At 50.8% G+C, this 13170-nt stretch overlaps 1 protein-coding gene across 25 annotated transcripts in view; it reads right to left on the reverse strand.

Moving 5' to 3' along the window:
* Positions 1-13170, reverse strand: part of CCDC30 (coiled-coil domain containing 30) — a 45793-nt gene that overhangs the window by 1582 nt on the left and 31041 nt on the right. For 6 of the 25 annotated variants that reach the window (XR_014591564.1, XR_014591565.1, XR_014591566.1 and 3 more), the window contains exons 15-25: positions 12938-13079; positions 11389-11525; positions 11001-11112; positions 10171-10238; positions 5165-7186; positions 4688-5071; positions 4449-4510; positions 2729-3976; positions 2124-2227; positions 1763-1880; positions 235-1525 (exon numbers count right to left, since the gene is read on the reverse strand). Coding sequence is in view for 3 of the 25 variants with exons in the window: in XM_083876716.1 (XP_083732842.1) it covers positions 9333-9555; positions 10171-10238; positions 11001-11112; positions 11389-11525; positions 12938-13079 (682 nt within the window). In the remaining 22 variants the exon portion in view is untranslated. The other 19 variants (XM_083876716.1, XM_083876714.1, XR_014591552.1 and 16 more) reach the window with 18 other exon arrangements.

Below are 13170 nucleotides of genomic sequence, written 5' to 3' on the forward strand. Positions count from 1 at the left end.
TAGAATCCTGCCTGGCCCAGCTCTTGCTGTTCTTGTGTACACATTCCCTTTGGCCCCACCACACCCTTCAGCATAAGCCCCAGGATCAGGGGGTATCCCAGAGTATGTCCATGTCAGGGGATGTCCAAGGGACCATATCCAACCCAGGGCTCAGGGCTTCTCTTCCTTGATCCCAAAGGGGTCCCTCCACCTGCTCAACCCCCCTGACCCTGACAGGTGCTGCCACATTCTTACCTTGGCTGTGGTCTTCCTCCACAAGGGGAGAGTGTCTTTTCCTCCTCCTTTCTTGGGACAAAGCAGCAGCCACTCCTGCCACAGCAGATGTCGAAGTCCAGGGCATCCCTCTGGGCACCCTGGATGGTCACAGACCTCGGCAGAGAGGCCTGGGATCCAAGAAAGAGGGTCTGGGGTCTGTCCAGGGGGTGCCTGGCACAGAGCCCAGGAAGACACAGGCTTTGATTTCAGTCCATGGAAAAAACTTCCAACACAGAGGAATTACAAGTCACAAATGTGTAACAGACAGTAGTGTAGTTAATCATCAGGTGGGAAGTTTTGTAGTTTGGGGCTTTTAGAATGTAGGTGCAGGGGAACAATATGGAGGAATTAGGGTGGTACTCTGAGTCCTTCTCTCTTGGCATCCATTTTCTGCAGTGACGTGGGCACAAGGTAGTTTGAGTGGATTGGGTCAAAGTAGAAATGACCTTTCTAGTATAGGTACTAGGCATTGGCACAGAATTGTAAATAAGAGTCACGTAGTTATCTGTATAAAAAGTAGCGACCACCCATCACAGGGAGAGTCATATCGTGTCCGAACTGCTGTGAACACCTTGGCCGAGCACAGAGAATTTGTAAGGTAAGAAATAATAAACAACATGAGAAACCAAGAAAACCAGACCTTGAGACTCCACTTCATTCTTGCGCCAAGCACAGACTCAAAGCCTTCAGAGGGCAGAGAGCAAAAAAGACCCACCAGAACAACCAGCCTGAATCTCAGGTGAGAGAAACCTAAACCCGAGAGCAGCCACTCTCTTCTTTTTTAGACTTTCAAATCCTCCAGGAGAGAAGGCAGCAACCTTCTCCAGACTCCTCTGTTCTGCCAGGGGTAGAAGCTGTTACATGAAGCAAAGGGAAGGTAGCTGAGACATTTTGACAACAAGGGTCCCATCCTGCAAACCATGACCCAAGGGACAGTTTGGATCCCTCCTCTCTCCCCCAGAGTTCTTGACAGTGATCTTCTGCTTCCTGAAGAAGTCTGGACACCATAGAGGTTCAGTTCAGAGAAAGATTTCTGGCAACACAGTACAGAACAATGAAGTCATTCCCTGGACTGAATGGAGGACCCAGAAGATATCCCACAACAGACACATCTAAAGGGATCTTTTCAACAGCCTCCTTGCAGTGATGGAGGACATGATCCTACATCCATGTCACATACCTGGTGGGAGCTGCCAGCCCAGCTTTGGGTGCTTCCATCCCCTTGGTGGCTCTGCCCTTCTTCACAGAGTTCTCAATTGGAGGTAGCAAACTGCAAAGACACCACACAAGAATTTTGTCTTAAGAGTGAGAGCATCTTCTCTAGTGTGTTTTCCAGTCCTTTCCAACACACTGCTGTCCACTTCCCATGCTTCAGGAAGGGTCAAGGCCTTAGGCATGTGCCCATATCTGCTCTCCATGAGTACAGGCAGCATGGCCAAAGGTGACAGCTCCTCACACCTGCCCAGGAGCACATAATTGCCTAAAGCCAGCTCTCCCAGACTCTCACCTCCCTCTCCACACTCCACCATCAATCTTTTTCTTTTCTCTTCCCATCATTTTCTCATCATATATCCAACTTGAAGAAAGACATGGACAAAAAAGGAGGTGTTGGCTGGGAAGGTCCCCTGAAGAAGAAAACGAGGAAGCTCCTTTCAATTGTATCTCCAGAACACTTTGGACATGAGGAATCTCCCAGCCTTCCTGTCCCAGCCCAGTCCCCTTCTCTGAGGGCTGTGGGCTCCATGATCCTGTCCCACTGCTTCTTTGGGTCTCCATTCAGAAAAAGAGGGACCTGCTGGGACAGTTTTCTGGCAGGAGACAGAATTCCCTTTGGCATGGAGGATGTCAGTTCCTAGGAGGGAACGTACCTGGAGCTGTTTGGCGCTTGGTGTTGGTTTTGCTTGTGGTTTCAGTGCCTTGTAGGGAAGCACTTATAGGATGTGGCTGGGACTTCCTATCTGCCTGCACAAAGCTGTAAAGAAGATGGTGATGTCAGTTTGAATAAGGGCAGCAGAGTCCATAGCAGCCTCTGGGAAGAAGCTGTTCCCAGGCATCCAGTTTTCCAAACAAAACAAAACAGTGGAGCATGGGCAGAAGAACCTCCCTCCATAGGGCTCCTTTCAACCAGGTCTGGGATCCCGCTTGTCAGAGATGCTTTCCAAGGAAAACAAACCAGCAGTGACTAAGAATATCCCAGACTCTGAGGCCTGTTGGTTCTCTGCTCCGTGGCACCCAACTGTGCCTCCAGGGTCATTCCCACAGAGGTGGGAAGGTAAAGCAGGGAATCCCCTCTTCCCAGGGAATCCACCTGAAGACAGTCCCCAGAGAAGCCAGAATGGCCATGGACCTTGCACAATTTCAATTCCACCTCCAAAATTAAACACATCCAAGGATTCCTCCCACCTGGGAGAAGCCAGGACCAAAACGTGTTGCTGGTTATCACCCCATGGTGTACAGAAAAAATTACACTCACTGTGGCAACACAAAGACACCTCCAGGAGGAATCTGGGAAAAGTCCTTTTCCGTGTGGGCTGTGAATAATGGCTGCAGATTTGGTGACTGCAACAGGGACAGATACATGCCAGGATCCACAGAGAATTTACAAGGCACTGCTGTTCACAAGCCACAAAACCCCTCTTCCACTCCCAGCCCCAGCTGCCCCTCCTCAACACCCAGCCCCAGCTCTCTCTCCATCACCCTGTGCCCCTACATTGTCCCAAACCCATGAACATCTCCACCACTTTGGTATTCTGGGACAACAAGGCTACACCAGCAGCATCTCCATAGAAGCCATAGCCCAGGGATAACTCCCTGGGAGCAAGAGGGCAGGCTCACCTACCAGGACCATGGAAAGCTGCCCAAGGCCGCGGCTTTGTCCCCAGGAGCTTGAGGGCACATGAAATATATGCCAAACTCACCTGGAGCAAACCCTCTGCCAGGAGCTGTGACTGAGCCACCTTGGACCAAGTCTTCAAAGAACCTCATGACCACATGAGGTTTACCCAGCAAACCAGGATGCCAATGTCCTTGAACACAAAGTTGAAGTTCTGGACACTGGACAAGGCCCACTCACAGATCTTTAGTGTGGCCTTGATGCACATCACGATGGTGGGCTTGTGCAGGCACAAGGCCACCTTAGCACAAACCAACTTGTCAGCTTTGGAGAGCCCTATGGGGAAACCACCGAAAACCAAGTCACGCACTCAGCCCTTCTGTGGCCTCTTGAGAGCCCACCAACCCCCTCCCACCACAATGACTCTTTACCCAGCATTCATCCTACTTTTGTGCCATAAGCCCCTGCCCCTGCACTGCCAGCTCAATCACCATGGCCCAGCTCCACAGAACCTCTCAGGTGGCTGCAGGAGCCAGCAGGAATGCTGATTCTTGCCTTCCCAAGGTGGTGGGGATCATCAGCCTCTTTGGTGCCAGGAGATTCTCAGAAACACCTCCAAGAGCTCTCCAGCAGCAGCCAACACACCATAGGTACCCAGAGGGCTCTGGAGGGGCTGCTGGAGGAACCCATCCATGTCCAGGGGGAGCATAGAGCTAAAGGGCTCATCTTACCAGGCACAGGGCTTTTCCCATGAAGGAGCTTCTTCCCCACCAGAAACAGCTTGTTCAGATCAAATGCCAGACTGTCCAGCATGAAACCTTCCCCTTCTCCATGCCAGATGGGTCTTTTCATAATGTGGATGGTACCCAGGCTTATCAGCCCAGCTCTCTGGAAGCAAAAGCAGGCAATCAGAGGGCAAACAGGAGGGAAGGCTAAGGGTGATCTGTGCCCTTTCCATCCCTGCAGGTCCAAGGCCTGAGATGGAGCCCCTAGGAAAACTTTGGAGAAGAGCCTTTCACTCCAGATGGTTCCTCACTCCCTCCTCTCCAGGATCTGCACAATGCAAGACATGTGGGAGAAATTCCTGGAGCCTGGGAAGGCCCAAGGAGTGCTGAAGCATGGCCTGGATGTCCCTCCTTTCCAGTCATCCTGGGGAAGACTCCGAAGAGGAAATCCAACATTCTTTTACTCAAGCACTGTTTCACTTATTTCCTGTGCTCACAGTGGGTCTCTGGCTAAAATGCAAGGTCTGCCTGGGACATTTCTTCTGGCCTCTAGGCTGGGCAAGAGCCAGGCAGGATGGGGAAGGATCAGGAAGCCCTCATGGTCTGAGGGAGGACCATGAGGAAACCAGCCCCACCTTCTTCAGCAGCAGGTCTTGGTGATAGCACTCAGACACACAATCCCAAACTTTAGTGATTTCTGTCAGAAGAAGAGAAAGGGCCATGCTGAAGTGATGAAGTTCATCATTCCCCCTTCACCTTCTTAATGTCAGATCCCCTTCTCCAAAGGGACCCTTTCCCTGGGCAAAACCACCAATACATTCCCACCCCCAGGGCCAGGAGGATGCCTGGACCTCGGGGGATCTCAAGGCTTTACCATCCTTGTGGAAGTACACAAGATCTGGAGACAGTGCAAGGAGGAAGCCAGGGAAAAGCTCTGTCATGGCTGCAGCTCCTCCTGACCGACTTCTTCTTCTCCTCCTGTCCATCCCATCATGGCCTTAGGCCAGGAGGCCTGTTGGGACAGTGGGGCACCACAGCTGGGCTGGTCTCTGGCTCTCAGGGAAGTAGGTGTTATGGTTCCATGGAGGTAGAACATCCCATTGTGACCTCACGTGTCACCAAGGGGCTGCAGAGCCCCACACAGACATCTCCCTGCCCCCAGGCTTTACCCTATAGAGGAAGGAGGTTGCACTCATCATTCTGAGGGGCTGCCCCTACCCAGCCACTGCCCTTTCCGACAAGTGTCCCAGAGCCGCTGCTGAAGCACACAGGAAAATTGGATGGAAATCAATTTAGAATGATTACATGGATACTGCTATGTTAAGAGTTAGAAATTTGGCAGAAAACAAACCTAGTGTCCCAGCTGGTCCTGAGGGATCAGAGGGGCTGGGTGCAGCAGGGCTGAATTCCTGACAGGAGCCAGTTCCACCTGGCAGGTCTGGTCACATCCAGTGGTAACTTTCATAAACACAAATTCACCAACAGTGCAGTTTATTGGAGCAGCAGGTTACAGACTCTTGTTAGACTGAGTGATAAATGCACTGGAGATGCAAAAGCTGCACAGGAAAAATGTTCCCAGGAATTTGTGCCTGGAGGCACAAATCTTTGCTAAGAGGCGTCCATGCTTTGGGGAAGAGGGAGGAGGATGCAGTTTATCTGGAAATGAGAGATATCAAGAGTCATAATGAGAGAGATTACAAAGACTCTGGGTCTTGGCAAGGGCAGAATAGAACATGACACCTGAGCAGCACTCCATCTTCCTTCTGGCAGATTCCAACCATTCCAGCCTTTGCCTGATAACCCATCACCTGACCAGCAGGTGATCACACCCAAGTACTCCCACCACCACATATCCCATGAAAATCCCTTATCTCAGACTGTAGGCCTCACTCCTACACAGGCACACAGCTGCAACACAGGGTCCCAGAGACCTCTAAGGCACTGGTGTTTGCAGGATCAGGAGATGACTGACTTCAGTCATCAGTAAGTTTTCATCATGGCCAGAATCCAACTTATCTGAAACACTTGGAAATTGTTTTCAAAACTCCAGCAACAATGGTGCCATTCCACTCGGGCTCTGACTCGGATAGGGACTGTTCCAAGGCCGTCAAGGAATGACTGATTATCCTTTGTTCTTCACCTTGGACAGGCAGCTGCTGTTGCTGTTATACTTGGGAGCTCCTGGTACAGTCAGGGGACTCTTCACTTTATCAGGTGCTTATCGGGAGCTCCTGTAGGGCAGGGAGAGGATGCACCACAATAGGTTATTGCAAAAACAGCCATAGGGGCTGATGCTGGATGCATGAATAGCCCATGAAGTGTAGTTCTGGTGGGGTTCACCCAAAGCAGGGTCCACTGAGTGTGACATACAGGGTAAGTGATCTCAGTTAACTGGATTCATGATTACCAATTACAGGCATTCCAGTTACCCTGTACCAGATCCATTCCTATGCTGGGCATAAGGAAAACAAACCTGCAGCACAGCCCCAGAGAGCTCCAATGATGCCATTACAATCACAGATTCATTTCCTGTGTCAAAACATTCAGTGTGGCCTTACCCAGAGATTTACCCAGGGACATCCCTTCTGAGCAGGATGAAGGGGACAATCCCATCAATCTGTCCCTCCAAATTCCAGGTTGAACTCTAATCCCCTAGGTAAGTACAAAACTAGGGTACATTTCATACCTTATTAACCATGACTGTACATGGATAGGATCATGGTCAAACCTCCTGTTCTCTGTGGTCCCAAGTGTAAGGAATATTCTTTGGTAGGAGTTGTTGGGCATCAAGCAGAAGAACGAGGCCATGCCCTGTGAACCATCGTGGAGTCTGTAGTCCGATCTGGATGGCCACCATCTTCCCAGAGAGAGAGGTCTTGCTAGAGACAGCCTTCTAGTGGTCTTGGGCAGTCTCCGGGTGTCGGGCAGCCTCAGCAAGGCACAGCAGCCAGGGGCTGCAAGTGATTCAGCTCTTAGCAGTGGTTTCAGCTCTTAGCAGTGATTTCAGCTCTGCCCTGCGACGTTATCCCAGGCTGACTCAGGGACAGAGAGACAGAAGTGCTGTGTAGCTATTCCACAGGGTAGCTTTTATTATTCTGCAAAGGGGTGGCCAGGAATGGAAGCTCCCTGCCTAGCAGGGGTATTTATGGGGAAAGCAGGGGTGGTACCAAAGGGGAAGAACCAATGGGTTTGGAAAGGCACATCAAAGCATTATGGGTGCCTTCTTCTGACCTGAGAGAACTGCCTCATCTAGGTCCTTTCTCCCGGGGAGGGGTTGAGATGAGCTGACCACATTCCATCCATTCAAGGGACATCCCTCCAGGGCAATGGCCTGGCAGGCTCTTCCATAATGCCCTGCTCCATGTTCCTCTCACTGCCACAACAACACAAAACACAGGATTTTCCTCTGGTTCTGTATCTGCACCACAGGCCCTGTCACATTTGGAGCTTTGCATTTTCTTCCCTTTTTTATGCTTCCAGCACTGGGGAGGTCCTACCTCAAGTAAAAGTGATTGTTTGGGGAACCCCTTCGTACAAGACAGACCTCAAGGCACTGGAGAGTTGTGGAAAATTGCCCATCCTATTATGTGGGCACAGAGCTGCTCTGAGATGAGGGTGAACTGATGGAGCTGTTCCAAGCCATCTCTGAGGTGGGGTAACCCAGGCTCTGGGTTAATAGATCCCTTGGAATGGATAAAAGGGCACTGAATGATGGTGCACACATACATACATAAATATTTATATATATATCACAATTATTTTAACACTTTGGTTGCAATGGAAGGCACCTATGTAGTCATTTTGGTTGCAATGGAAGTTACCTATGTAGCCATTTTGGTTATTTCCTTTAGAAATATACCAATATAATAGTATAAAAATAACACTTGAGAAAATATATGTGGAAAAGAAATAAAAAAAGGAAAGGATCAGAGTAGAGCATGGAGAGGAAAGGTCTCACCACCCATAGGTGCAGTGACAAGACTTGGTTGTTGCAACTTCAGTGTCCATGGTCAAAGTGATGGCCACAGTCTGGATCCATCAGGGGTAGGAGAAGCTCCAAAATCACAAAGTTCAGTGGGTTAATATGGGCTCAGGTTCAGTAGGGTCAGGAGTTTTACACTGTCTGATGTAACACTGAGGTCATGCCCAGTCCTCTGGTGGAAGGCCCAGAAATGAGTCTGTGGACCCTTCAGGGTCTCTACTGGTTTGCACCTCTTTTAAGACCTGACTCTGCCTCTCCCTGAGGTGGCTGAGCCAGTGCTGCCCCATCAGAAGGGATGAAACACCTCAGCCCTCCATGGGAGTGTTCCTGATACCTCACCTGAGGTCTTTGGTAGCCAAAGGCTCAGTGGGGGCTCTGGGGTAGCCCAGGGCACAGCCAGAGAGCTGAGGATGCACAAATCTCCCCCAGACAATGCTCACACACACTGGGGTGTGCAGAGGAGCCCAAAGGCACACCCGGGGCTCTGTGACACAGAAAATCCCATGGAGAGGCTCTGTACACTCCAAAAGGTTCCTTGAGGGCTGTGGGGAGCCCAAACATGCATAGTCAGGGACCAGGGGCACCCAAAGGCAACGCTGTGGCCTGGGCATGGCACAAAACAAACCAAGGAGTGGGGATACCTCCCAAAATGGACACCAGGGCTTGGGATACCCTCTAAGGGACAGCCAGGGTGCAGAGGGGGCACACCAAGGGGTCCAGAGCTCCCAAAAACACAAAGGGAGAGCCCAGGAAGCACAGAAAGGCCCATGGAGATGAGCAGCTATGCTCTGTTCCCACCTGATCTGCAGTTCTGATCCTGCTGCTTCCCTCTTGGCACCCTCAGATTCCCTCCACTCCCTGTTTTGCATGGCCTGATCCCTCCCACTCCCACCCAAGCATCCTCAGAGACCATTTATTCCAGATGTATCTCCTTTCCTTCCCTGGATGCTCATACCCCTCCTCTCTTCTGCCCCCATTCCATTTCCCTTTGCCCTTCCATCTCCCTTTATCTTATTTCTGACCCCTCTGCCCATTGTATCCTGCCCCCAGAGCTTCTCTTTCCTCCATCTTCTTTCCCTACACATTTCCATCCTCTCCCCGGTGCTCAGGTACCCCATTCACCTTTGCACAAAGCAAAGGGAAGGCTGAGAGCATGGAAAAAGGGGAATGACAGTGTGTGGGGATGGATTGTAGGCACAGGGTAAAAGGAAACTTCTCCAAGTTTTATTTATAAAATGTATTGATTTCGACTGGTCAGGGAATTCGAATTGAGGGAAGACACCCTTTACCCCACCCCTCTATCATTGTACTGAGTTTATCTACAAATTCCAGCCTCCAGTGGATCTGGGATCACACACACATTTACAGGTGAGCAAATAATAAAAAAAAAAAAAAAGCTGTGGAATCATGTAGTTGGAATGTATCCCAGAAATCATGGGGCCAGTCCATTTGGCAATTCTCTTTGCAGACTGTCGTCCCACTGCCCCAGGAGCCCAAATCCTACAGTTCAGGTAAGGCTGCCACCAACATTCACAGCTCAGAAGTTCTCGGAGCCAAGGCTCCGGCTCTCGTCCTGCAGCGGTGAGGCTGTGGGGGCTGTGGTATCCCCGGGAGAGGCCACATTCAGGTACCCAATCTCTGAAGGCTGCGAGGGGGATAGGCAGAAGGAAGAATCCTGGCTCTCAGCCTCTCCCTCAGGCTTCGCATTCTGCAGGGCCTTTAGGGCACCAAGAGGTTCTGGGAGATCTTGGGATTGGAAGCTGGAAATAAATTTCCATTTTCTGTCATTCTGTCGAGTCTGGGTGACCCTTACCCAACACCTCTGAGCAGCACAGGACAATGTTGATGCTTTTCTCTTGGATCAAGGCTCCTCCTCCAGCCAAGGAAGGGACACTCTCAGCCAGCCCAGAACCTGCTTGGGGCATCCTTCATCCCAAAAGAGCCAGTAACCAAACCCCCTGAGCTACATCTCCAGAGCTACAGGGTCCCTCTGCCTTTCCCTCATCTGGTCTGGCATGGATTAAAATGGAGGAACACATCCCAGAGCAATGTGGGACACAGCTCTGGCTGTACTAGGGCTCCAAGTCTCAAAGTCTCCAAGTCTCTTGTATAAAGACTCCTCTAAAGCCCCTGAGCACCAGGATTCCTAAATCCCACAATGTTCCCCAAAATATTCTGAAAATTTGACTTCTCAATCCCATCTGCTAACTGGTTTTTATACCATCTTAATGCCATTTTAATAACATTTTCCCTAAAATTTGACCAAAAACTAAAAAAAAAGGCCTCTGGAAGGTGAAAGCACAGGGTGGAGCAGCCAAAATGCTCAAGTGGCTCCTCCCCTCCTCCCTGGATCCTCCTTCCCCCCTCCACGGTACCTGGCATGAGGAGGTGACAACACCTTACTCTGTGGTTGGCGTTCAGAGCCAGGAATGATCTTCGAGTCCTGGAAGGAGGAACAGAGACTTGAAAGGAGGTGGTACAGGTCAGACTCTGAATTCCAGCAATTCCGGGTCTTCCAAGCTCTCCCCCAGCTTCCCTGAGAGTCCTCTCCACTAATTGCAGCCCCACAGAGATGCTAATCAGGGATTTGGTTGTACTTTGTGTGTAAATTTATACTAAAAAATCCAAACCAAGCCCCACCAAGGCCAGGTGAGCCCAAAGAGCCCTTCCCCCCTCAACAGCTCATTTCCAACCTACCTGGGTTCCCTACAAATTAAAAGTACCAATAAACTCCAAAATCCACCTGGTTCATTTGAAAACTCTGATTTCCTGGATTTTCTCCGTTACTCCTGCCAAAGTTCTTCATTAATATGGCAAATACTTTCACTCAGCTCAGGAATAATCAGTCAGCTTGGCCTGAGGGAGGAATATTCCTCCTGGCAGGAGGAACATTCCCAATCTCGATGCAGGATTGGTTCTCCTTTGCTAGAGCCAACTTTACAACTGAGACCTTTGAACAGCTCTAAACGTGCCAAGTGAGATTCCTGCCACTGTGGAAGGGGATCCCACGGGTAGCAGCTCAGAGATGAGCAGGGGCTGAGTTTATGGAGCCTTCAGCTCCTCACAAAGCCTCTCTTCGCCACAGCCATCGCCACCCACCATGTGGGAGCCCTTTCCATCTCAAGGGATGGATCCAGCTCTTCCTCAGACCCTCAGACATCAGGCTCTGTGATTCCTGCTGATCCTAGCCCTCCCAGGGTCTCACCTCTGTGTTGGGAGCAGGGCTGCTCCTGGAAAGGCGCTGGGAGGTGGCCACATGGCAGGAGAGTTGGAGCTTATCCTGCAGCCGGGTATTCTCCTCCCCCAGGATCTTCCCTCTGGGCATGGCACAAAGCACAAGTAATTTCCCTTCTTGCCACACTCCATTTTCAAACAGAAATGTTCTTTTCCAACCTCAGAGCTGTTGCTCTCCACAGCCTCCAGCTCAATGGCAAGGTCTTGGATGGGAAAACGGGGTAATTACATCCCTAATTACAGCCATGAAAGCCACTCCTGGGGCACAATCCAGACTTTCCTCTGGAATTCTTAAGAGAAAGAGGCATAAAACCAGGAAAAGGGAGAATCCCAGGGGATGAACATCAGCAGGAGCCTACCTGCTTTGCAAGGAGGGAATCCCAGACCGGAGGCTCCAATGGGACTCCTCCTGGTCTGATATTTTTTGAAGGAGCCGTCGCCTCTCCTGGAGTAATTTCTCATTCTCAGCAGTGATCTGGGCAACCAGCACCTTCCCCTTAGGGTGGTGGAGAAGGAAGGAACAATCACCAGTTACTTTTGACTCTCCTCTGTCCTCTGCAAACCTCAGGGCTTTCCCAAGGGACCACCATCAAGGGTGCCAGCTCCTAAAAGCTTGGAGTCACCACCCCTGCAAGTGCTCAAGAGCTGTGTGGATGTGGCACTTGGGGACATGGTTTAGTGGTGGTGAGTGCATAGTTGGACTTGATGAAGATCCTTATCTTAAAGGTCTTCTCCAACCTCAACGACTGCAATTCCATACCTTGTTCATTGTAAAATACCTCAAAAAGTGACTCTGGGGTCACTTCCCAGCAGGACTTGCAAAGGAACATGGAGCTCAGCTAGTGTCAGACTGCGATTTGAGGATGTGGCTTCCCCCAGGGGTGATTCTGAGCCAGGAATTTCCTTTTGGCTTGGCTGGAGCCCCTGATAACTTCCTGCAAGGAGGGACTTCGGACAAGGGCCTGGAGTGCCAGGACAAGGGCGGATGGCTTCCCACTGCCAGGAGGCAGAGTTAGATGGGATATTAGGAAGGAATTGTTCCCTGTGAGGGTGGGGAGGCCCTGACTCAGGTTGCCCAGAGCAGCTGTGGCTGTCCCATCCCTGGCAGTGTTCAAGGGCAGGCTGGACGGGGTTTGGAGCAACCTGAGATAGCAGAAGGTGTCTCTGCCCATGGCAGCTGGTGGGATGAGACTAACTTTAATGTCCCTTCCAGCTCATACCATTCCCTGAATCCATGATTATTTTCACAGAAGCACAGAATCACAAAATGACTAAGTTGGAAGAGACCTTCAAGATCATCAAGTCCAACCCATGCACTAACATCTCAAATAAACAGTGCCACATCCAGTCTCTTTTTAAACACACACACGGATGGTGACTTCACCACCTCCCCAGGCAGACCATTCCAGTATTTTATCAGTCCTTCCATAAAAACTTTTTCCTAGTATCCAACCAGTATTTCCCTTGGCACAGCTTAAGACTGTGTCCTCTCGCTCTGTCAGTTGCTGCCTGGAGAAAGAGACCAACCCCCACTGGCTACAACAACCTTCCAGGGAGTTGAAGAGAGTGATAAGGTCACCTGAGTCTCCTTTCCTCCAGGCTAAACAACCCCAGCTCCCTCAGTCGTTCCTCACAGGGCTTGTGTTCCAAGCCCCTCACCAGCCTCCTTGCCTCCTCTGGACGTGCTCAAGCGTCTCAATTGAGGGGCCCAGAGCTGGACATAGCACTCAAGGTGCAGCCTCACCAGTGCCAAGTACAGGGGAAGAATGACCTCCCTCCTTCTGCTGGCCATACTATTCCTGATACAGGCCAGGTACCACTGGCCTTCTTGGCCACCAGGACATACTATTGGAAGCAGCAATGCCCCTGGAGCCTCCCCTTGCAGAAGCCCTGGATGTGTCCTCTCACTTTTTCCACTTGGAGCTTCGACTCGCTGAGCTCATTTTCCAGCTGTTTGATCCTGCTGTCCCTCTGTTTCACCTCGTGGATGAAGGTCTCCTTGGCCCTGCGGATCTTGTCTTTGTGCCGGAGCTGCATCTCATTGTATTTCCTGGGAAAGCAGGGACAACCATCAGGTTGTGACAAGCACTTTTGCTCAGGGTCACCATCCAGGCAAGAATGTCTTGGGTTTATACAGGCTA

This window comes from Zosterops lateralis, assembly GCF_965231275.1.
Source record: "Zosterops lateralis genome assembly, chromosome: 22".
Taxonomy (NCBI): Eukaryota; Metazoa; Chordata; class Aves; order Passeriformes; family Zosteropidae; genus Zosterops; species Zosterops lateralis.